Consider the following 25,963-nt stretch of genomic DNA (forward strand, 5'->3'; position numbering starts at 1 on the left):
TTTTTTCTGTGTAATTTCGATTCCTGATTTTGGCCTATAAAGACTGGTGCAAAATAGGTGAGTGCGAAAGTGGCCTTAGTGACCAATCAATAAGCTAGTGATGCAAAAAGTGCAGCTAGTACCGGCCTTGCAGCTATTGCCCACTGCTTGAATCATGCTAGACAAATAGCAGTGCCAATAACATCATACCAGTGAGACCACTTCACAGAATTAACCCTAATTTTATGAAGCCACTTATCAGGTAAAACCACGTAGTTCCAGGACAACGCCAGGAATCCTGGACCTTTTGATTGAATCCTGGGCACTTTTTGATATGTCTGAAGAAAAAAAAATGGTATTTAGGCGCTGCTCTCTAGTGAATGACACATGACATTGGATAAATTACCCAACTTCTCTTTTGTTGAATCAATGAAAATTTGTCTTGTGACATTCATTGCAGAGCAGCGCTTAAATACCAGTTTTTTTTTTTCTTCACACGCTCTACTTGACCACCGTTGGTGGATTCATCTGGTTGGCAGCACCTCCATAATATATTTCCGTCTACACATGTTTCCAGCCTGATTACAGTAGGGGATGACTTGGTGTATACAGTATATACAGTGAATACAGTATGACTGGTGGGATCAGGACTGTAAGTCTTGGTGTACTGTAGGGTATGTCTGCTGGGATCATGTCTGTAAAGCAGATTATTCTTGGGTTTCGTGATTATTAACATGCTCCATGTTGGAGTCCTTAGAAGTGTGACTTTCTCACAATGGTTAGAAATAATATGCAAAGGCTAAAAGTGGAAAAATCCAGTGGACGAGATGAAGTATATGACACACATATACTTGCAGAATATTATTATAGTTGACGTTACTTAAGGTGCTTAGTGGTCATTAACATAGTTGTATGCCTCTCTTCTAGGGATAAGAGGGAAATTCTTAAACAACTACAATATAACCACAAAACTTTATATTATTCTGTTTGGTAACTGCAGTTCATCATAGTAAGGCCCCCTGCACACAGGCAGAAATTCAGCGGCGGGATTTCCCACAGAATTTACACCTGTGGCCGCTGCCATAGGATTGCATTAGAAAACGCAATCCTAGGCAGATGGACGCGATTTGTCCGCGTGAAATCACATGCGGAAAACAAATCACAGCATGCTGTATTTCTGTGCGGGTCTCGCAGAGGCCCGCACAGAAATGTCAGTGGTGACGGGCCGGCTCCGCTCTGCACTTGCGCTGGCTGGCCGGCAGCCAGGGCATAGCAGCGAATGAAAGCGCCGGGAGCAGGTGAGCCGCAGGCCTCTGCAGGGGCACGGGACCGCATCCCGCTGCGAGAATTCTCGCAGCAGGATTCGACCCAGCCATCTGCAGGTTGCCTATGAGTGTTATTGCACACATAGATAGATGCAGAACACAGCTGCTGGCTAGGCCCGCTTCATAGCAGGGGAGGAGAGCCACCCATACCTACAGCTAATTGGTAAGCGCCGACGGTAACTGCTGTTGCTCCCCTGCCTCCACTAATCAGCTGTACACAGTCAGCTGTCCTTCCCTGCTGTGGAGCGGATGAGAGCCGCCTGTATGTACAGCTGATTGGTGGAGGCGGGGGAGTAGTAGCAGTTCCCGCAGGCGCTCAAAGATCAGCTGTGCATATGGGCGGCTCTCCCCCCTGCTATTGAGCAGACCGGCAGCTGTGTGATAACGATGTGTGATCCTTATCACACAGCTGCCGACCGGGTCCGAATTTCAGTACGCTCGCTTTAAAGGACACACTGATTTTTCAGAGAAAAAGTGTGTCTTATAGAGCGAAAAATACGGTATACTACAATAGGATTAATGTATAATACCTCCTTTATTCATGTGTCGAAATCATGAAAGAGTTTAACATTATTTGCCAGTTCTAGCTCTCTGTCTATTTAATCTTGTTTGAAAGGATCAATCATAAATATCCCTTTGATTCAGTCTTCAGATTCTAGCTCATTTATTTCATATGTCAATCATATAAATATGTCATATGTATTCAATAGACACACAATGAACAGTCTGTTTATCAAAAATAATATCAGCGATTTCTGAATACGGCTGGAATAAACAAATGTGGTATTTAAATTTTAGCCCATAGAAATCTGCAAAGAACAAATACTATCACGTGGTCAGCAAATGTGATGTAGACCAGTTTAATGAGTAAACAGGAAAAAAGGAAAGAGTTGTATGTATGGTTGTTTGTGTGGGGGAAGGGTGGTATTAATAGTAAGCACCTCCACCCTGTCACCTTGGCTTTCTACCAGAAGTGAGGTTCATTTATGAAGATGCCAGTGATCCTTTGGCTTTAATTGATGAGTGAACTTGGACTGGGTGGAGGTGGTTACTATTAGCCACTCTGTAAAGTAAAGGCTGGTGTTCACGGGCCGATGATCGCTCAAAGATCACTCAAATGGCAGTTTGAGTGACAGCTTTAAGCGATTATTTTGCATAAACCTTTAAGTAGCTACTCAGCTACTTAAGAGCAATTAAGTGTGCAAATGAAGCCTTGGCTGAAGGCAGTTAATAGCCAGAGGGCTCTTATCTGTGCTCAGATCCTTTGTTCTCCAGCGGGAAACAATGCTATCAGCACTCCCCTTAGAGAACTGCTGATAAGGCTGAATGATGATTTTTAGGTTGGACTGAATTTAATGATCAGCTAGCAGTGCACGATGGGCGCACATATAGATGCAATGATTATCACTAAAACGATCTCCTTTTAGCGATTTTTTTTTTTTAGCGATCATCGGCTCTTGTAAATGGGCCTTAAGTGGATTCTTTCCAATTAATTTCTTTTTTTCTGCTTCCTTAATATCCATAAACACTGGTACATGTATATATTGTCCTTCATATATATAAGGGTTCACGACCTCTTGGACCCTTATGTAGAGGGGTGATATCCTGGGTCCCTTTTATGGTTATTTTTCTTCTTACTGATGTTTTTATGTATGTATCTTTAATAAGTCAGATGATTGCAGGTGGCTCAGTGGAAGCAGATGTAGTGAGAAGTCTGCACCATCTTGGTGTGACACAGAAGGAAAGAAGGCATTGCAGTATGCAGTATGTTCTAGCCAGGTCGAGAGCCCAGGATAGAGGGTAGCGGAAAACGCCTGTCACCACTGCCATGGGCTACAAGTATAGGTCGGGGTTCTAACCAGAAGCTAAAGAAGGGGGTAGAGAAAGGCTTTACTCTCATTATGTGACTTTCCCAGGAGCCACCTGCACAATCCATAGCCCACAGTGATTGAACGAACTGTGACCTGATTAAAGTTTGTTTTATGGCAAAACGAAAAATGTTGTGTGAAAGTGACTGTTCTTCTGCTTCGAGAAGGCCTAGCCCTGTGGCCTGCAGCCACAATTTCTTCAGGAAGCACAGTCAAGACTGCCAGGAGTAGAGCTCTCCTTGTAGTCCTCTGAGGTTAATGATCCAGCGTCTGAAGCCATCTGCCCAGGTTTGCATGAAGTCCTGTGAGACGCCAGTGGTAGGTAAGGCCTCGACTGAGGCCCCTGTCTGGACCATTCCTCCTCCTGACAGGGGCTTACCCTCTATGCTAGGCCCTGTTAAACTTAGACGCTACCTATCCACTACACCTTGGACAGGAAAAGTTATGTATCTTCTGATTATTCAAGGCCTTTCTGGATTTGGGGTGTGACAGTGCGATGGTGTGACGATATTCTCTGGACATTGCCGCCACACCAGGTCAGTCCCTCTCTTATTCTTCATCTTTTTTTTGAGTCAGAGTGCTGTCTATTTTCTACGTTTTGCTTGCTTGTAAAAAAAGGTATTTTAATACTGACATTGTATTATTGAACCGCTACTTATATAATCTACTCAACCCAATGATGATGATTAACCATTCAGTCATTGACGACTCTAGGTCACCTTATGGATCAACTCTCGCCATTTTCGTCTATCAAGTACAGCTTCTTTTAACTGGCAAGTAGTCAATCTAATAAGTTGTTAATCTTAAAATTGGCTATACACACACCATTCCTTGACACAAGAACTGAACAGCAGGATATTATCTCATGACACAAGTGTATAATACTCTACACTCTGATGACAGTTGACTTGAGCTCTCTCTGTTGACATGGTCTGATGGTCACCAGAAACACACTGACAGCAGGGATTTATAAGCAGTACTTTCACCACTCATATCAATACTTCTGTTGGATTTCATTTGCTAGACCTTGAACTATTTTAGATCAAAGATAATCCCGTATTTGGCTTTTGTATCAAGAAACAGGATCATTAGGTGTGTTGCCATCATAAAATATTTAATGTACAAGAAGCAGTATACATCAAATAGGGAGCTACAGTCAGCCCTATTTACACTTATGAGGATAAGCTGCATTTCCCCTACACACTGGGCGGCCGGAGATCTGCAGTGCAGAAAAAAACCTGTCAGTGCTGAATCAGCACCGCAATCCCATCATTCTGAGGATTCTTTGTTCCCAAAGGTTGCAGTACCAATGATCATAAAGGGGTTAGCATTTCCTATCCCATTCTTTATGAGACGGAATTACCCCTTTAAGCTGTATAGTAAAACGTTCTGAAACTTCCTAATAGACTTTGTCTCATGCATGAAATGAACACAAATTTGTATCTATGCAAATCACTTATTAGACCTCATGAAATATTATGTACAACTATGGTCACCTTTGTGCGAGAACGATAAAGCTGACCCAAAGCCTATTCCAAGGTGGGGAAATAAATTATTAAATGGAATGAATGTAGTGCAGTACCAAGCTAAATGTTCAAATCTGGATAATTCACTTTAGAAGAAAGGTACTTAAGAGGTGATCTGATTATTACAATGTATATGAATCTACGAATGGACAGTAGAGAGGCCTGTCCAATTATAATCTTTTAATATTTACACTGTTAGCCAGTAACCGTGACAAAGGACACCCTTTACATATAAAAGAAAGAAGCTTTCTGCACTACCATACTGCAAATGGATTCTACCTGACATTCTACTGACAGGCATAGTACACTGCAGTGCATAGTATTTCAGTGTATTACACAAGTAATTGGAAGTTCACATAATTTCCTTTATGGGACTAATTAGTTTAAAAATAATTTCAATACAGTATAATAAAACAAATTTTTCTATAATAAACTATTTATGGAAAAAAAACATACACATAATTTGTATTGTTGTATTCATAACAGCCCAAATTATAAAATGACCACATTATTTATTCTGCACAGTAAACACTACAGAGAAAAAAAGTACCATATTTTTTAAATTAGAAGACGCACCTCAGGTGTAAACAACAAAAAAATAGGAACATTTTTTGATACAAATTAAAACTTCCCAGTGTTGGCTTTAATGTTATAAGGTTTATTTAGGGTAGATCTTCTGTTTTTGGTATCTTAGCGTAGGTGAGGGAGTTAATAGACAACAGTCTGTTCCTGTTCAACTGAAATCACATGGCCGTATGAAAGTTGCACCCAAGAATCTTGAGCATAACTGGCATCAGACAACACACTAACACCCATCTGTGTGCTGTCCAATCTGCATGGGAAGTGGGCACAGCATGCCCTATTCTCGTATGTGATATGGACTAAAATAGCACATGCAGCAAATTTGTTTTACACAGACCAACGGCACTTGTGTGTACAGTCCCAGAGGCTAAAATGGGATAGCATGCATTCATCACTCACTGAGCTCTTTTATTGGCTACAACCCCTGTAACATCCCATAAACTGGAATGTCAACAGACACTCGAGCAGGGGAATGAGTGCCGTGGTGGGAAACTGGGAGTGGGAAGAGGTAAGCATATCACAATTTGTTATTGTAATGCATGTGGAAGGGGTTGTCCAGAGTTCTCCTACATATTTCCCCATATTCGGATATATAAAGGGGGGGGGCAGAGGGCTTCCCTGGGGGCGGCGCTAGAGAGAGGGGAAGGCCTAGAGGGGTTCTCACAGTGATTCTTCTGTAGCCAAAAGAGGGGGCGGGGCTACAGGGTGGAAGATTCCGAGGCTGTTTCACGATATTCTCCCATTGATTTAAATGGGGCCATTGCTGCCAGCCCCATTGTAAACAGTGAGTGATATCGCAGATTTTTTTTTTAGCGTAACTTGGCTTAAGTGAACACATCGCAAATGAGAATCAAATCATTGAAAATCATTGGTTTCATAATCATGAGTTTTAACTCACTCTCGCATTGCACAAAAATCTTTCGCCAGTGTCAAGAGCCCTTAAACTCACTATATAATGTATTACAATTTAGCAAAAGTTATATTGCTGCTTTCTATTTCATCCTGACTCCCCCAAAACATAAACAGGGATCAAACATTCATATATATATATATATATATATATATATATATATACACACACACTAAAATGGATTCAATGATAACTACAACTTGTCCTGCAAAACCTAAGTTCTTACTGATCTGGATTATGATTTCTCCAGCAGGCTTTGGGGTATTTTGTCGCTTTCCGAATTGAGTATCGTGTGCACACATCGTCGACCAGAATCAGACACAAATGCTTGTCTAAAACCGGGAGAGTCTCTACACTGTGTAGAGGCTCAGGCTTTTTATTATAACACATGACAACCGCCCTTCAATGGGCGTGCAACAGATTACATCAGTAACATATAAGATTCTCATTTGTTGGATCATATAGAATCCCCCACCTCTCTGCCCACCCCCCTCTCAAGTCCAGTATAATGTGGACTTTTGTCCTAGCTGAAGTCATCTCCGTGTAGTGATGAATCATTGTTTACCTAGCTTCAGGATGAGAGTGGAAGGGGGCCTAGGTAAACACTCAGTATTGAACACAGGATATACACGACACTATGGCCCTTTAACTCTTAGAAACTGGTTGAGCAACTTCTATGTACTTAGAGCAAATACATCACCCATCCATTGGCTAGCAAATACCATGATTAGATTGTGTGTGTGTCCTTTAAACTCTTGAGCTAAAAGTCATTACAACAACAAAATACATTTGGGTTATATTAATCGATAGACATTTTATAAATAATCATCATGTCTATCACAATCCCCCCTTAAAATGTCTATCCTCTAATTCTCTATCTAATTTTCACAGTTTTCTGCGCATGAGCCTATAACTGGAGCGCGTTGAAGGTTCGTTTTAGGGTCTTCAAGGGGGTGTAGGACTTGTCCACTCCTTCTGGGGATGCATCCAGCAAACTCATGGTGGGGGCGGCTTTTCCAGCATCAGTTTCACAGGTCTCTCTGACACAGGGAATAACACAGCAGACTAGAACAGAAAAGGTAACCATCAGTTCACATACAACAGCAACGCCCGTCTGTGCCAGGATCCTTTACCACCCGCTCATCCATGGCGAGTGCTGGTCCCAAAAGTTAGCTCTTTTTAGTTAGTGCGGTCAGCTTCTTAATGACAACTGCGTCTTTACCCGCGGGTCACGTGTCGTCTAGGATGTAGGTACAACAAGTCTCCCCTATCATCTTACAGACACTCCCCTTTTTAGCTAAAGTCATATCTGAGGTCATTCTATTTTGAAAAAGTCATAGTCGAGGTAGGTCCTATTGGTCGACTAGTCCCTATAAGGCGTCTCTAGTATAATTTATAAACCACTGTTAATTATAATAAAACATAATTAATCCAATCAACGTTTATTTACTATAATGATCAGGAAAATGGACTCGAATCTAGTTTTAACTTGGTCTCTAATTTTTAAAACTTGTCAGGTACCCCCCTTGGCTATCCTATGACGTCAATGTACACGTGTAGATCAAAACTACCACCAGGGGTCTCTCTTCTCGCTCTAGCATAATGTTACAATACTAGTAGCGTGCACAGGTACGCACGGCGTGGGACTCCCTAATCTTCACCCACACCAATGTCCCTTCTGGAGATAGTCCTAATGGTGAACACGTCCAGGTCGCCTCACCCTTGCGTCAGGGTTTTCCCACTGCCCGTAAGTCCCTACTCCTAGGAGGGGGGGGATCCCTACCTCACCTCAGAGGGAGGCCATGGATTCCCTGGGCTCATTTCCGGGCATCCATACCCTCTATCTGTACAAGTTAACACCCCACAGGGTGTGCCCTCGCCGGAACCTAAGGTCTTCTGCACTATCCCTAGGCAAATGGGAATTCCACTGACAATCCATCTTAGGAGATCGGGGCAGGCACAGTACTAGTACATTTCTCCTTTTCTTTGGTAGCGTATGTGGTTGGCATTATCGGAACTGGCTCTTCATCTTTTTCAAACAAGGGAAACGTTGGTGTCTGACAGGATGTGGAGGAGCATAAGGGCTTTACTAAGGCACACTCCCCTGTCCAATTACCCTCCAGGCGGGTCCTCTACCTCATGTCTCCACAAAGCCAGTAAACGTCTCCTAAGGACTGGACCTGATTCTGCATCTATTCCCCTCCTATCATACTGTAGGAGGAGCAATACCCGTTGGTGAGTTCCCCAAAAATCTCCCTCCACCCTGCCTATTTGCCTGGCAGGTGTAGTTTCCAGGGTAGTCAGTAATACTCTCTCCGGTGCAAAACACTTAAGTAGTTATAGAGTATTCCTTCTTCCATTTCTCACGGACAGTGTAATTAGCGGAAATGTTCGTGAAGAGACTAATAAACCACTCTTCAGCATCTACAGGGAGATTTAGGGGGACCATCCCCGAGTGTAGTCGGGCACTACCGCACACGCAACAGTTAGACTTGTTGCTCCTGTTAGCATTGTACCTCATCAACTCCAACCAGAGATTCTGGTCAGAGTAGCCAGTCGCTACTGTCAAGGTGTCCTCAAAGGTAGGGTCGGCTATGATCATCATGTTCGTCAAGGTCTTTATCTTACGGCGGAGGGGGTTAATTATGGGCACGGGACTAAGTGAAGGCTTCCATTCGGCTGCATCTACCATATCCCTTATTTTAAACTTCCCTAAGGGATCTGTCCTCCCGTACCGGTATGTCCCCAGACTATAAGTCTCCCCGTCCCCCGGGCTTGGATCTCCCATGGTTAATGTAAAAACCGCATTAAAACCAAGCAACATACTAAGTTCAGCCTTCCAATACCTGCTGTCCTTATTATTCTCAAGGAGGGTTATACGACTAATTAGGGATTTCCCGCTCTTATCTTTCTTATTTAAGGCACTTCGCGGTTTATAGGACTAGTCTGTTCCTGCGTTACATCCCACTAATCCCCAATAACGGCAGTCTTCTCCCCAGACGTTATCAGTGGCACAAACATATTGTATTCCCCGGGTATATAAGTCATATAACCAGCCGGACTGGGCTAAATCTGGCCTGCGGTGGGATCTTGCGCCTAGACACGGGACCACAGTACAATAGTCGAAGGAATATGCGGCTACTTGAGCATTGGACGAGTTATACTAGAAGGTAACCATACCCTCATATTCTTCCGACTAAGGATTCCAGTTGCCACCCTCCTCTCTCACTAGCCCTAACCAGAGTAACGTCTTTGGCACAACTAAGACTGGTCTCCCGGATCTGAAGCTTTCTTACAGTATGAAGCATGGATCCATGTAAGTCTTTCGGCTAGTTTCACAGCTGTGGCAGTAGTCAGAAGCACCTGGTAGGGGCCATCAAATCGGGGCTCAAGAGGGTGCTTCCTGAGGAACTTCTTGACGCACACCCAATCCCCAGGCTGCAAGATATGTGTCCCAGTGTCTGCCTCTGAGTCTGGAAGAGAACACCTGTGCATAGGCTTTGGTTAGTTCTTTAACAACGGAAATCACATACTTAGTCAACACATCAGATTGTAATTGTAACTACTGAGGATAGTAAAGACCTAGCCTTGGGGCTAGCCCAAACAATCTCGTAGGGAGATAATGTATAATCCCCCCTAGGTTCATATCTAACACTGTATAAGGCTATTGGATGACAGTCTTTCCAAAGTGGCGTCATTTTTAAGTATCTTACTTTTTAACGTGCCACTACGTCTCTCCACCTTTCCACTACACTAAAGGTGGTACAGTATGTAAAAGGCCTGGGATACACCCAGAGCAGACATGACATGTTACATTCACCTGTGAAGTTTATACCTCTGTCTGACTCTGAATCACTTCTGGTACCCCATATTCACAGTTTACCTCGTTCATGAGCTTCTTTGCGGTTACCTACTTGTTTGCCTTGGTAACAGGGTCGGCCTCCAACCTGCAAAGACATCAACAACAACAAGCACGTATTCATACTTCCCAACAAGTGGGAGCTGAACGTAGTCAATTTGCAATCCCTGAAATGGGTAGAGTGGTCCCGGCAAGTGTGATGTGGCAAATTTACTTCTGCCCTGACTCACCTATGGCATGGATCATGCTAAACCGGACAAATGATGCAGCAGCTACAGAGAACCCAGAAGTCGCCCAACCTCTTTCAAGCGTCGTCGTCAGTGCTGCTTTACTAGGTGGGTCTTTGCGTCCATCAGCTGGGCCATCATGGGATACAGGAACTGTGGTGGGCAAGTGCTGTTGACCGTTCACCACACGCTGTCCTGTTTCTGCTGCTCCCATATTAGTCCATTTATTCTTTTCTTCCTTGCTGGCTTGTAACTGTAAAAGTCTTTAGCATATCAAAGTCCAAATTTTTGTCAATGTCCAAAGTTTTTTACCACTGACTCATGCTGTCAGTATCTTTCTTCTTTCTTCCACGGCTTGAGGGCCGCTGCCTTTGCTGCGCTGTCTGCGAGGGTGTCGTCTCTCGCCTCTCCAGTGTAGGACTCGGTGCGAACTCTCAACTTTGTCAGGTAGAAGCAGGGCCTCCATGCGACTCTGCACCGCTGCACCATTCTCAATTGGTTGTCCTGCTAAGGTAAAAAAACTGTCTGGCCTTCCATATTGGGCCGTAATCATGAGCTGTGCCAAATGCATACCAGGAGTCAGTGTAAAGGGTTGCCGGTCTTACCTCTCGCCACTCTACTCGCCTCAGTGAGGGCCTTCAATTCCGCTTCTTGTACTGAGACATGCGGAGGCAGAACTCCTGCTTCTAGGACATCTTGTTGTGTGACCACTGCATATCCGATGTGGAGTCATCAATCCTCACCCTGGTACCATCTGCAAAAAGCTCAACATATGCATTATCAACAGGGGTTCTGGTAACTGTTTGCATACCTGCAGTTTCTTACCGAATTAGTACTAAATAATCGTGCTGATGTTCTATTTCACATGGCTCGGAATCTTGTTATCTTATTCCATTTATTTATTTTTTTTTTTCAAACCCAATAGCTGATCTACAACACCTAGATCATCTATGACCCAGATCACCTATGCCTCCCCCCTTTTGAAGCGGAATACTCAATGGAAAAAGAGTCATTGCGTTCAAACTAGTAAACCAAGAGGCACAAAAACAAACACTTTGTAGGTCAAGGTGACATTGTATGCAGCGAAGTCTGAGCGAAAATCTCCTTACAAAAAAAATGTTTGTTTTTTTTTTTTGTTTTTTTTTCCCTTCAGGTCGCACTTAGCATTTTTTAACACAAGGGGGCGCCACACAATTCAAATTTTACGTCACCCAGTGTAATAGTATTTCAGGGTATGGCCAGCGTTTAGCTTTTACTCTCCTGTCGGAATATAATTATAGCTTCAGTGTAGACTGACACTAGAATATACAAAAGACTTAAAGAAAAACTAAAGAATATGGATGAATTAACATCCTACTCTGGGCAATTCAGTCCCTCTTTCTTCACATTAAAAGTAAAATTACTTCATTAAATTGCATGAAAAAGTTTGCTGGGTGACTATAGGGAAATTATTCCATCTGTAGGAGCCTTCCATAACATCATCTGTCTGAGCATCCATTGGAGAAGCGGGCAGTGGAAAACAGAGCCCCTGGAAACATGAGAGAGCGTCCCCTGTCATGTATTCCTGGTCTCTGCCCCCCATGCATCAACTCCATTCTTCCATGCACTATAAACCAGCTTAGTCATCTACTATGTCCCAAGCTGCATCTCCACAAAGGTTTGTTTCCCTGAACTTATCACACATCCAAAGTGGCCACATCTTGGAGTGTAACAAAGTCCGGTCAAACAAGACCTTACTTCAGACAATCATGATGTTAGCACTGGATACAGTGGCATTGGGGAATATAGGCCTCCCAAGTGCAGCAAAATGGCCGCCAGAGGCAGAAAGGGGCGGGGCTACAAATCTCCCAGGTGAGGCAAAATGGCTGCTGGAGGACCGGGCAGGGCCAGGGGCAGCAGCACTTCCAGGTGAGGCAAGATGGCCGCTGGAGGAGGAAGGGGCGGGGCCAGGTTCTGTCCCGGATGGGGAGGGACCGGAAGTAACATCACACACCCTGAAAGTGAGCACATGGGGGGAAGTAACTTCAGGGTGGGGGCAGGCCTCACTACATTTACTGCAGAGTCACACTATGTTGGATTGTAAACATTGCAAGCACGGCCGCCATTACAGGGAGGGGCTGTAGTCAACACAAAGGCATTACATTGTCCATTAGCAATACACATACCCCCCTACATGCTTTCCCCTCTTCAATCTCTTAACTAAGTTATACCTCCTCCTAGCAATCTAAAAACACCTTTCTTTCTGCTAGGCTTCCTGCTCATCTTCTGAAAACTTTCTACAGTCTATCTTACCTGTCCATACTCATTTCTGCTTATCTGTCCATGACCTAACATTTCTTTCTGCAACTTTTCCTGGTCCTTTCCCATTGTTCAGTAAACTCTGCTCCCTTCAGCAACCAGCTCTATGACCTTTGTCCTTGCTCACTTTGCTCAACTCTATGCTACCTGCTTATTCTAGCCTATTCGAAGTTTCTGGACACAATAGTGTTCCTCTTCTAAAATCTGCTTTCTTCAAATCCTTCCCATATAACCTCTCTTTCCCACTCAGAAAAGACAAAGGAAACAGAAAGGGTTAATTGAAAAAGCTTTCAGTTCACTCTCTTACCAGCACCCCTCCCCCAATAATCAACACTGCACATTCTTTCTATAATACCAGACAGACGGGATTACTGGAGAATACCCACAACGGCTCAAGGTATATATATATCTCATCCACCTTTATATCAACCAACCTCTACTAGTAATCCCCAAGAGCACTCCTTGTACACGATCTAGACAGGACATTTAGCTATACACAGAGACTGACGATTATTTTCAATGACCAAAACCTCAATAATATTCTGGAGAAATCAGCCGTCACAAAGCACGACTATACTTCATACGTATATACCTTTCCACATATGAGAACATAACACGCTCAATCATAAAGTTAAGTATACGTATCATAAATCTTCCTAACCTCACACTAGTTTTACCTAGGAGCACGTGTCACTGGCGTGTTCCCTCAGACTTAAACAGCTGAGTCCGCCCTCCCAACACATTAACCCTCACAGAATTTATCTCTTGGTCTTGCATAAACAATTTTTAACCGTCTCAGACACAACAGCATACACAGCGTACAAAATACCCCTAGACAGGTAAAAACGGTGGTTTTTCCGAGTGGACAGACCTGTCTTTCAGTGAAGGTCCAGTCTGGATCAGGAACAGGCAGAAAAGCAGTCAGAACCCAGCTCACATCGGTAGATTTACATAAAGCAATCTTACCGTGTTCTGTAGATTTTCGGGCCCCTGAGTTCTGCGTGCCATCTGCCGATCTCTGTACGTTCCAGGCTGTGACCTCACAGATCCACTCGCTCACCCAGGGACTCCACTGATCTGGATTATGATTTCTCCAGCAGGCTTTGGGGTATTTTGTCGCTTTCCGAATTGAGTATCGTGTGCACACATCGTCGACCAGAATCAGACACAAATGCTTGTCTAAAACCGGGAGAGTCTCTACACTGTGTAGAGGCTCAGGCTTTTTATTATAACACATGACAACCGCCCTTCAATGGGCGTGCAACAGATTACATCAGTAACATATAAGATTCTCATTTGTTGGATCATATAGAATCCCCCACCTCTCTGCCCACCCCCCTCTCAAGTCCAGTATAATGTGGACTTTTGTCCTAGCTGAAGTCATCTCCGTGTAGTGATGAATCATTGTTTACCTAGCTTCAGGATGAGAGTGGAAGGGGGCCTAGGTAAACACTCAGTATTGAACACAGGATATACACGACACTATGGCCCTTTAACTCTTAGAAACTGGTTGAGCAACTTCTATGTACTTAGAGCAAATACATCACCCATCCATTGGCTAGCAAATACCATGATTAGATTGTGTGTGTGTCCTTTAAACTCTTGAGCTAAAAGTCATTACAACAACAAAATACATTTGGGTTATATTAATCGATAGACATTTTATAAATAATCATCATGTCTATCACACTTACCATATATTCCCCTCTTGGCAGTAAATCAAAAAGAGTTATGGGTCTTTGAATGTGGTGACGGGAAAACAGCCACTTTTAAAAAAGTGTGTTTATTGTGCAAAACTAGTAAAACAAAAAAAAAACTATTTGCATTTGGTACCCTGTAATCATATCAGCAAAGTATCGATCATAAAGTTATTACGCTATTTATATCTTTTGCTATAAAGAAAAGAGAAACAAAAAAGACAATGGCAAAATTGCAGTTTTTTACATTAATTAATACACTTAAAAAATAATAATAAAAGTTATATAGGATGTTATATATATCTTAATATGATGTGATTATAAAAACACAACTTGTCCTACAAAAAACAAGCCCTGATATGGCTATGTTGACTGAAAAATAAAAGAAAAAAAAAACTGAAAGAATTGCTGGGTCATTAAATGGATTTTCTAGGACTAGACAATTGATGACCTATCTTCACAATGTTTGCCGGCCTGCTGTGCCAGTATACAGAGCCAGAAGCACAGAGCTCGGTATGCTTTGCAGTGGCCCAGAATGGTAATGTAGGCAAAGTTCCCGTTCAAGTGAATATAAAGCATGGTATTTTTTATTTACAGCAGTAAAGGAATATAACAAATGACTGTAATTTTAACACAGCCCAGAGAACTATCTCCAGCTAAAGGCATTGTCTATAATGTCTGGTTTTGTTTATCAATGTCTATGAGTTTTCTTCATAACTCTGGACTATATTTATTGAATTATATATTTCATACTATTGTAATAATTCAAGAAAACATTAGTGATTGGGTCTTACATACTAAAACATTGTTTTATATTATAGATTGTACATAATACACTGTTTTATATTATAGATTATACATAATGCATTTGTTTGTTTTGGCAGGATGCCTCCATATCACGAGTAAATATACACTCTACCATACGGTTTGTATAGATCATACAGCAATATATGCGTGCTTTAATGTATCTAGGGGTTCAATTAAGTAATAAACTTGGTATTTTATTTTCTGTACACTGTGAGAAGAAGCAGCTATGTCAGATAATGCAGCATATTCACTTAAATGGGGTCAGAGCCCATGGACAAGAGTGGAGCTGTCTTCGGGAAGACAGTTGACAACCCCTTTAGGGCTTCCTCAGATGGGTGTGATTTAGTTCCATTATGCGGCCGTAATAATCACAGCCGCATAACGGGACAATACAAAGCCATTGATTTCAATGGGTTCGTTTTCATTTGCGGAATTCTTGCCCTTTAAATAATACAGGTGAGAAAAGATACGACTTGTCCTATCTTTATCGCACGTAGTTAATACTATGCGGGGGAAAGATAGGGCAGGACCTATATTCCTGCTGTTTTATTTCAAATTCGCATGTTATGGTGCAGAGTTTGAATGGCTTAATAAAAAACAGTTCATGCTCAACTAGGTGTCAAATACAGATAGGGATGAGCAGATCCCTACCAGGGAGTCCCCAGAGGCAGGATATGAGACGTTTACTCAGTCCTCTTCTCCAGCACTCAGTGAGTACCAGGAAGGCCTGGTGGATGATGGCCCTGGACTATCCCCTTAGAAGTTGGAAAGCAGGCACTAGCCTGACTCTTCTCATACGCCTATATCACACCAAGCACTGGGTGCATGGCGGTCTTCCTCCTCTCCCAGCATCTCCACATCGCAAACCCCAGTGAAGCATGGTCAGGCTCATTCAACAGACCCAGCAGAGAGGGAGGATTGGGAATGGAAGGCCTACCTCAGAGTCATCACAACTAAAATGGAGCTGGATGAACTCTTCAATCATTTAGCTACCACCAATAAGCAAAATATGAAGCACATAGGCTAACGGAGATGAAGGAAATTCAAGATCAAATAGTTGCACATATTAACAGCCACCATACTATTTTAGTAGATCATTCAAAATAGATCTCTGATAGTGTCACTCATTTGGATAATATCGAAAACTGTTATAGGCAGAACAACCTCCATATTAGGGGGCTAAGTGAGGCAGTTGAGCCTGCACGCCTGCAGATTTGGGCATAAAAATGCTTTATCAATCTCTTATAGTGGCTCTCAGTGAAACTTGTGGAAATAGACAGGATATACAGATCCCTCTCGCCCATACGATGTGATTTGCAGGATCCATTTTTATAAGGAGGAGGATATTCTGAAAAGGTTCAGGAAAAAAGGGCCCATTAAATTTACAGGCATGGAGTTCACTGTTCTTCTGGATCTCGCCAGAAGGACACTTCAACTCTTTAGAGCTCTTCACCCTCTCTTTAAAGGAGAGAGAAATACCACACAGATGGGGCTATCCCTTTCAATTAATGGCCAGGCGGGATGATAGATCGGCCACTTTTCATGGTTTGGGAGACCTTCCCAAATTCTTAGCAATCCTTGCCCATGATATACAGACAACGCACCGTGTATGGCTCCCTGGGTCTCAAGAACTGGGGCCACAGGGGCCATAGCTGACGCCTTAATGATAATTTACTAAAAGACTCTGCGTGTATGGCAGACAGTAAAAACACTATTGATAACTTCGTGGTGGACCACCAATCTGACCTTACCTCAGCTCCTATTTAATGGGAGACATTAAAATGTGTCCTTAGAGGGGTTTTTATTTCACATGGCATGAGACTAAAAAAAGAGCGATCCCACAAACTTTTCCACTTTTTACAGACCCTGGATACCCGAGAGACAGCCAACAAAGCACATTCCTCAGAAGCCTTCTTCATCCCATTTCGGTTCCTCTTCAGCTTACATGCACCGTACATACAACTCCCTGGTGCGCAATGTACCAGGACTCAGTGCAACAGTGCTCAGAGCTAAAGAGAAACTAATAGAAAGGCAAGGACAGGATTTAAGGGTCTGGTCTGAGATCTGAAAAATGTTGGGGTCTGATTGGAGATCTGAAATAATTTTGGCATCTGCTTTGCGGTCTCAATTTACTTTAAGGTCTGGGGTCTCAATTTATTTTGGGGTATCGTCACTTTGTTTATGAGTCTCTATTGATTTTAGGTTCTGGATTAATTTAGGTGCCTGGAACGGGGTCTGAATTAATTTTGCAATTTGAAAGTTTGCAAAAATCAAAGCAAAAAAAGAGCAAATTAAAATGACACAATGGCAAAACTACTATAGCAGCCCTGGAATCTCTGGTATGTTTTATGGAGGTATTGTTCCCTAGAATACCTCTGTACTATAGCATGCAATGGATCACACATAACTGTTTTCTAATATATTCATATAAAATCTAATTGAAAAATCTTTTGCATGTCTCTATATGAAATTAGGATATAGTAGGGACTGTTGGAGCCATACTGCAGCTTCATTCAACTTGTAGTTAGAGAACACCCTTAGTCTTATGACCTATACACAAACATATACAGGGTAAGGGCGGTTTCACATGGCCGAATGTGCAACTACCCTCACCTTTACAGAGCGTGGTTGTGCATAAACAAAGTTGATGCCCACTCAAACGCCGTGCCATAGCACAGGAGTTTTTTTTTAAATTGTGGGAAGAAAGGTCCTGTCCTATCTTTCCTGCACGTAGTTAATACTATGTGCGGGAGAGATAGGGCAAATCCTATCTTTTCTCACCCGTACTATTAACCCTTTGCAATCCAATTTCGGATTCAGGGTTTCCTAGGGGGTTTTCTCTTTCTGTCATTATATAATGGCGCCAGCTGCTAGCTAGAGCCAGTACTGTGGTACGGGACATGCTGGAGAGGCCTCCGACAACAGAGTGGCCAGTAATATACAGTAAGAATACCCTGCTGGACATCTTCCGACATCGCAGCTGTACAGCTATCAATCAGAATGTCTTCAGACGTCAGACAGTGGATTGGAAAGGGTTAACAGGTGAGAATCCCAATAGTGAAAATGTAACCACTGAAATGCATTGAAATTAGTGGTTTCGTTTTTTCCCATTATGCAGCCATGATTCTCATAAACGCTTAACGGGACAAAATCACGCCCATCTGAAGAAGCCCTGAGAATTTGATATTGTCATTGGTGGTGGGGACACTTTTGCTGTGCCTCTGGTGCAATCATACCTAGTATGGCTGCAATCATTCTGAACATTGATTTTCAGCATCTACAAAATGAATGGAATAGGGAAAGGGAAACACAGAAAAATACATGAAAACTCACTTATTGTCATTCTTACACTTATTCAATATGCCATGACTCTTGCTCCCCTTGGTAGTCAATGAGTTAAGCTGCTGGCACATGTTATGCCTCAGTAGACAGCTGATGTTAGAAGTGTTTGTCTTCACAGGCCATCTGTCGGCTGCGGCACAATGTGTGTCACTCAATCCTTCTGAAATTAGACTTTCCTATCCACTTGGTAAGAGCTTCCAGTTATCAGCTGGAATCCCCCCACTCTATGCAGTGGGAAGAATGGCTTGTGAAAGATTTGTTGGTATTTCACTCTTGTCAGGCGAACTCAAAAGTCATGTCATCGAGATATACCATGTGCTTTCCGCTAGATGGTTACCTCACTCAGAATGTCGAAATGAATGTAAGAAGAGGTCTGTTAGTTGGGGCAAGGACGCACGATCAGGTCCGGAGACAGTTTGGATTCAGCCATGAGTCGCAACAAGTCCCCTTTTTCATTGTTTTCTATAGTAATTTCAATGTGCAGAACAGACGGAGTGCGGCTGATGTATTAATTTTGTCAGCTGTAGATTAAAAGGGTGTTTGCAGGGCGAATACTATAGATCAGTGATGGCGAACCTTTTAGAGACTGAGTGCCCAAACTTTAACCCAAAACCCACTTATTTATCGTAAAGTGCCAACACGTCAGGGGGCGGTGCTTATCACAACGTATGATTTTACCTCCGTCATTATAAAAAAGACAAGGCTGATTAAAAATAGACAGGATGCAAATTTTGACAGCTTTTTGCATGCAGAAATGCTGTTAAAATTGCCATGGAAATTTCTGCTGAGGAGATTCTGCAGCATTTCCACCATGTGTAAACATACCCCAGCAGTAATAGTGACCCCCACAGCGGCCCCTAATAGTATCCCCTATATCAGCCCCAGTAGTAATAGTGGCACCCTGAGACTCATACACTTACCCCTTCCTCCTCTTCGTCGAAGCACCGCTGCTCCTCTGTTCGGCACTGCTGCTGATGCTGATTCTAGGTGCACACCGTGACGTCAGTGTGTGCGTCCCGACACCTTCTTCCTTCTGCTCTTGCAGAACCAAGAAGGAGGCTTAAGGGGAGGAGGATCCTGGGTACACACTGATAGTGTGCACCTGGGATCAGCGCTGCTAGCAGCACCGTTGAGTGAATACCATCAGGGGAGCCACAACACCCTGGGCGGTATTTACTACCGTGGTCAGCGGCAGCTGGCGCACGTGCCAGCAGGGAGGGCTCCGCATGCCATAGGTTCGCCACCACTGCTATAGGTGATCTATTCTCAGGATAGTTGATCGTCTGGGGTGTGTCGCTCAGGACCTTGAGCAATTAGCTGTTTCTACACCCGCTAACAGCACCGCACAGAGGTCGGAGCGGCAGTCTCTTCTTCGACCTATGTGAAGTGGCCGGCGCTTGTAACTGCAGGCACGTCACACGTTAATTTCGCATTAGCCAGTAAAAAGTCTATTTTTTTTTATCCCGCAAACTTCACGCTATTGTGCGCATAAAAAAGCAGAAAGATAAGTCCTGCCCTATCGTTTCTCCCACATATATAAAGACTACGTTCAAGAAAGCTAAGGCAAGGCCTATTTTTTCTCTCACGGAGGAATATCGGGAGAGAATCACACTAGTGAAAACGAATTCATTAAAATCCAACAATCCAGAAGCACACTCATCTGTTTAAGGGTGCCTTTACACTTGCGATTGTGATATAGCTGCATTTTTTTAACGCAAGTGTCAATAGGACTTTCTAATGTTAAAAAAACGCATCGCACAAAAATCGCAAAGCACAAACTTTGATTTTTGTGTGTTGCGTTTTTAACATTAGAAAGTTCTATTGACAATTGTGCTTAAAAAAAACGCAGCGATATTGCGATCGCAAGTGTGAAGGCACCCTGGGGACTCTTTCACACAGGCATAATGATTTTTGACCAGCCGTGTCACAGCCACAGTACGGCCAAAAATCATGTGAATGGTCATTAAAACTCTCATTTTAACGCCCATTCAGACAGCCCAGGTCCGGCGAATATACGCTGAGCCCAAGATACCATCAGGCGAAGGGAGACATTTTAGCTCTGCTAAACTGCCTCCCCATTTCCGCCCCCTCGCTGGCTCTCAGCAAGGGATGGGGGTAGACAGGGCAAGAGCTAGTGGGCTAAGCTTCCGCCCCCTCGCCACCCCTTGCCAGTAATGCATCAGATGAGCAGCGTATATCGGCCGGGTGTGAAAGCGTGTCCGATATACCCTCGTGTGAATGAATCCTAAGGGAGTTAGCAATGATTGTCCCAGAAGTAACCATGTAATGACTGCATACAGTATTTATACTGACATTTGAAGAATATGATAATTCGATAAATTAGTGATGTGGGTACATTTTTTAAAATTTGTTTTTATTGAAAATTATAATAAACATTAGTGGTAAAATGACAAATTTGTGTTGATTTGTATGTACTATGCAGTCATTACAATTTGATAATGAAAAAGTAAATTAAAACAACTCTCTTATGTGAGCTACGTTGTAGTAGCAAGATATATAGTACAAATAAAACAAACATTTGGGACCAGGCGTACATTTATGGGAAGGCGCATGGATTTATCGGGTATGTGCTGAATCCATGAAGAGGCGTGCGACTCTTCATGTATTCAGTGCACTGTGCACTGGGGGAAATCTTACTAAGCCCAGCACAGTGAATGCCGGGTTTAGTAAATTTCTCCCATTGACTTTCACTTCCATTTTTTTCTGTATTCCCACCAGTGGTCGTAGCGTACAGGCTATATTGGCATCTAAACCAGTGTTTCCCAACATAAGATTAGGGCCACAATGGGTATGCCTCTGAACACAGGACAAACAGGGATATCCATTTTGTGGTAAAAGTCTTGATTCATATGTGTGCTATAGAAAAAAAAGACAGTTTTTAAAATGACATAATTATCAAAAAGATGAAAATCGTAATTGCTTTGCTTAAATTCATTCAAAAACTGTTGGGTTAAAATACTCAGTACACACCTAGATTAATTCGTTAAGGCGTCCAGTTTTTAAAATTGGGACATTTGTGGGGGTTCGCCATCGTTTTGGCCACTTAAGGGGTCTACAAGTGGGCAATGGGGCCTAAAACGCCTTCAAGCAAAATGTCTGTTCTGAAAGCCTTCGGCTGCTCCTTTCGGTTTGGGCCCCCTTGTGCATACGGACATAATATTAGGGCCACAATGGGTATGTTTCTGAGCACAGAACAAACAGGGGTATTCATTTTGGGGTGCCAATCCTCATTTTCATGTGCACTATAGAAAAAAATATGCCTTTAAAATGACATGTTTGCAAAAATATGACGTTATTTTTTTCTCCTCTAAATTGCATTAACTCCTGGAAAGAAACTGGAAAGAAACTGTGAAAGCCGTGACCCCCCTCAGTGAATATATTAAGGGGTGTAGTTTTTAGAATGGGGTCATTTGTGGGGGTATCTATCATTCTGACACCTATGAGGCTTTGCAATCTTGGCATGGTGTAGGAAAACAAAATGTTCCTCGAAATGTTAATAATCAATGTTAAATTTGTACGTCTCCTAAATGGTTAAAAAAAATAAATAAAGTTTTTCCAATGTGCGTCCAGAATAAAGTAAACTGATGGAAATATATATCCTAGCAAAAATGTGTACAGTATGTATGTACACGTTTGACATATTGCAGTTGAAAATGTGAAAATGTTTTATCAAAATGTTCCAAATTTTGGCATTTTTAATAAATATACACAAATTCTATCGGTCTATTTTTACCACCTAAATGAACTACAATATGTGGCGACAAAACAATGTCAGAATCACTTGGATATGCAAAACCTTTTACAGAGTTATCTTATGTTAAAGTGACACATGTCAGATTTCCTAAATTTGGATTCGTCACTAAGGGGTTAAATTATTGTATTTTGGGCCCAAAAGTTTGATGTTTACATTACTTGTAGACTCAGACTGCTGTATGTGAAATTTGCTAACGGAGGCCAGCAGCGGATTCCAGCTGTGAGCCAAGCCATGAAATGTACTGTGCTTACGCAGACGGTCATGGGCAGTACACTTCTTTTTCTTTGTTTATATTTCCAACACCATTGCTTTGTGATGATGTGGATACCCACAGCCCATACACAATGTAATTGTGTATGGGCTACGGGTACATCCATGACCATAGAACACAATGCGCTCTATTATGCGGATATCCCCAATGAAATAGAACTTGCTGTGTTCTGATTTCAATTATTTCATTTTCATAAGTGGTATTCTTGCCCAGTAATAGTACAGGCGAGAAAAGATGAGACTTGCCCTATCTTTCTCGCACATATTTAATATTCCTGCTGTTCTATTCAAACTCGTGTGCTATAATGCAGAGTTTGAATGGTCCAAGGAAAAAAAGACCGGTTCATGCGCAACTACGCTCTGTAGTGGCGATCATAGTTGTGCATACGCCCGTGTGATTTTGCCCTGAGGAACAAGCAGAAAATCCTGCAGACTGATAAGCAGTGTGAGCAGATGTATCTCCTGTTTACTTCCATCATTAATTTCTAGGTTTAGTGTTCCTTTAACTACATTATTCCCCATTCTGACATTATTATTGGAATTGAGATTACATTAAACTTCACTTTAAATGTTGAGATTAAAGAATTTGACTATTTGCTGTTTTCATTCCTTATTTCTTTGATCTGTAAATGCTTTTTGAATGTGTTTATTTTTCTGATGAAAAGGAAACTTTACACATTTCTGTAGACTTTGATCTCATTAGATAATTATAAGCATGGTTCCCGTATAAAATAACTTCGAGATGCAACAGAACATCTCCTTAAAATGCAACAGATTTGGACAAATGTATAAAAGATTTTAGACACTGATGAATAAAGAACTTCTGATTCCATGAATTCATTTAAAAACTATATTTCTTTTTACATATGGACTTCAGCTGAACCTTCTTGTCATGTTCTATATTAATCTCTTATGTCCTTCCTTGTAATCATAGGGGTCACCAGCAAATGGGTATAGAGGTGGTTGGTTGTAAGCTCCTCCCAGAAATATCCAAAGAGTACCAATGATCATAATAGGAGTCACAATAAAAAGGCACAGCCGGTCAAATGTCCGAGCAACACGATACCAGTTATCTTTCTCCTGCAAGTAAAGAGGTAGAGAAAATGTATGAAACATGGAGTATTTTACTTCTAGCTCATATGTCTTGTTGTATATATGATATAACATATTTTTATATGATACATGAGTAGAGATGAGCGAACACCAAAATGTTCGGGTGTTCGTTATTCGGAACGAACTTCCCGTGATGCTCGAGGGTTCGTTTCGAACAACGAACCCCATTGAAGTCAATGGGCGACCAGAACATTTTTGTATTTCGCCGATGCTCGCTAAGGTTTTCATGTGTGAAAATCTGGGCAATTCAGGAAAGTGATGGGAATGACACAGTGACGGATAGGGCAGGCGAGGGGCTACGTGTTGGGCTGCATCTCAAGTTCACAGGTCCCACTATTAAGCCACAATACCGGCAAGAGTGGGCCCCCCCCCCCCTCCTAACAACTTTTACTTCTGAAAAGCCCTCATTAGCATGGCATACCTTTGCTAAGCACCACACTACCTCCAACAAAGCACAATCACTGCCTGCATGACACTCCACTGACACTTCTCCTGGGTTACATGCTGCCCAACCGCCCCCCCTCCCCCCCCACAGCGCACACCAAAGTGTCCCTGGGCAGCCTTCAGCTGCCCTCATGCCACACCACGCTCATGTCTATTTAGAATTGCGTCTGCCATGACGAGGGACCGCAGGCACACACTGCAGAGGTTGGCACGGCTAGGCAGCGACCCTCTTTAAAAGTGGCGGAGCGATAGCCCACAATGCTGTACAGAAGCAATGAGAAATAGAATCCTGTGCCACCGCCATCAGGAGCTGCACACGTGGGCATAGCAATGGGGAACCTATGTGCCACACACTATTCATTCTGTCAAGGTGTCTGCATGCCCCAGTCAGACCGGGCTTTTTAATTCATAGACACAGGCAGGTACAACTCCCTATTGTGAAGTCCCTGTCGACCCACAGCATGGGTGGCTCCCTGGAACCCACCGGCGGTACACAGAAATATCCCATTGCATTGCCCAACACAGCTGAGGTAGTAATGTCGTGCTTAATGCAGGTGGGCTTCAGCCCACACTGCATGCCCCAGTCTGACTGGGGTTCTTTATAAGTGTACAGATGTAGTAAAAACTCCGTGTGCACCTACAGCATGGGTGGGTGCCAGGAAGCCACCGGCGGTACATAGAAATATCCCATTGCATTGCCCAACACAGCTGAGGTAGTAATGTTGTGCTTAACCCTTTCCAATCCAATTTGTATATGGTTTTCCTAGGGGGCTTACTCTTTTTCTGCTGTTATACAACGGCGCTATATGCTGGCTAAAGCCAGTACTGCATGAGCTGACACGTAGGATAGGCTCCGACAGCAGAGAGGCTGGCAATATACAGTAAGAGAACCCCGACGGACGTCTACCAACAACGGAGCTGTACAGCCTTAAACCCTAATGTCTTCACAGGTCACACAGTGGACTGGAAAGGGTTAATGCAGGTGGGTTTCGGCCCACACTGCATGCCCCAGTCAGACTGGGGTTCTTTACAAGTGGACACATGTAGGTTAAACTCCCTGTGGACCCACTGCCTGGGTGGGTGCCAGGAAGCCACCGGCGGTACATAGAAATATCCCATTGCATTGCCCAACACAGCTGAGGTAGTAATGTCGTGCGTAATACAGGTGGGCTTCGGCCCACACTGCATGCCCCAGTCAGACGGGTTCTTTAGAAGTGTACAGATGTATTAAAAACTCAGTGTGCACCTACAGCATGGGTGGCTCCCTGGAACCCACCGGCGGTACATAAAAATATCCCATTGCATTGCCCAACACAGCTGAGGTAACGTCAGCTGTAATGCAGGTGGGCTAAAAATTAATTTGATTACACTGTAGGCGAGGGCCCACAAAAATTGCTGTATCAACAGTACTAATGTACATCCCAAAAATTGGCCATGGCCAGCCAAGAGGGCAGGTGAAACCCATTAATCGCTTTGGTTAATGTGGCTTAAGTGGTAACTAGGCCTGGAGGCAGCCCAGTGTAACGAAAAATTGGTTCAAGTTAAAGTTCAAATGCTTTTAAGCGCATTGAAACTTATAAAAATTGTTCTGAAAAATTATTTGAGTGAGCCTTGTGGCCCTAAGAAAAATTGCCCATTCAGCGTGATTACGTGAGGTTTCAGGAGGAGGAGCAGGAGGAGGAGGAGGAGGAGGAATATTAGACACAGATTGATGAAGCAGAAATGTCCCCGTTTTGGATGGTGAGAGAGAACGTAGCTTCCATCCGCGGGTGCAGCCTACGTATTGCTTACGTATCGCTGCTGTCCGCTGGTGGAGAACAGAAGTCTGGGGAAATCCAGCCTTTGTTCATCTTGATGAGTGTTAGCCTGTCGGCACTGTCGGTTGACAAGCGGCTACGCTTATCTGTGATGATTCCCCCAGCCGCACTAAACACCCTCTCC

The 25,963-nt window shown here is 43.0% G+C and overlaps 1 protein-coding gene across 1 annotated transcript in view; it reads right to left on the minus strand.

Moving 5' to 3' along the window:
- Positions 1 to 23,301: 23,301 nt before the first annotated feature.
- The window catches only part of CHRND (cholinergic receptor nicotinic delta subunit), a 51,951-nt gene continuing 49,289 nt past the window's right edge, over positions 23,302 to 25,963 (minus strand). The window contains exon 12 of the mRNA XM_066602605.1: positions 23,302 to 23,545. Coding sequence (XP_066458702.1) covers positions 23,363 to 23,545 — 183 coding nt within the window. The 3' untranslated portion in view covers positions 23,302 to 23,362. The remainder of the gene's footprint in view (positions 23,546 to 25,963) is intronic.

The sequence above is a fragment of the Eleutherodactylus coqui genome, chromosome 1 (genome assembly GCF_035609145.1).
Source record: "Eleutherodactylus coqui strain aEleCoq1 chromosome 1, aEleCoq1.hap1, whole genome shotgun sequence".
NCBI classification, from domain to species: domain Eukaryota; kingdom Metazoa; phylum Chordata; class Amphibia; order Anura; family Eleutherodactylidae; genus Eleutherodactylus; species Eleutherodactylus coqui.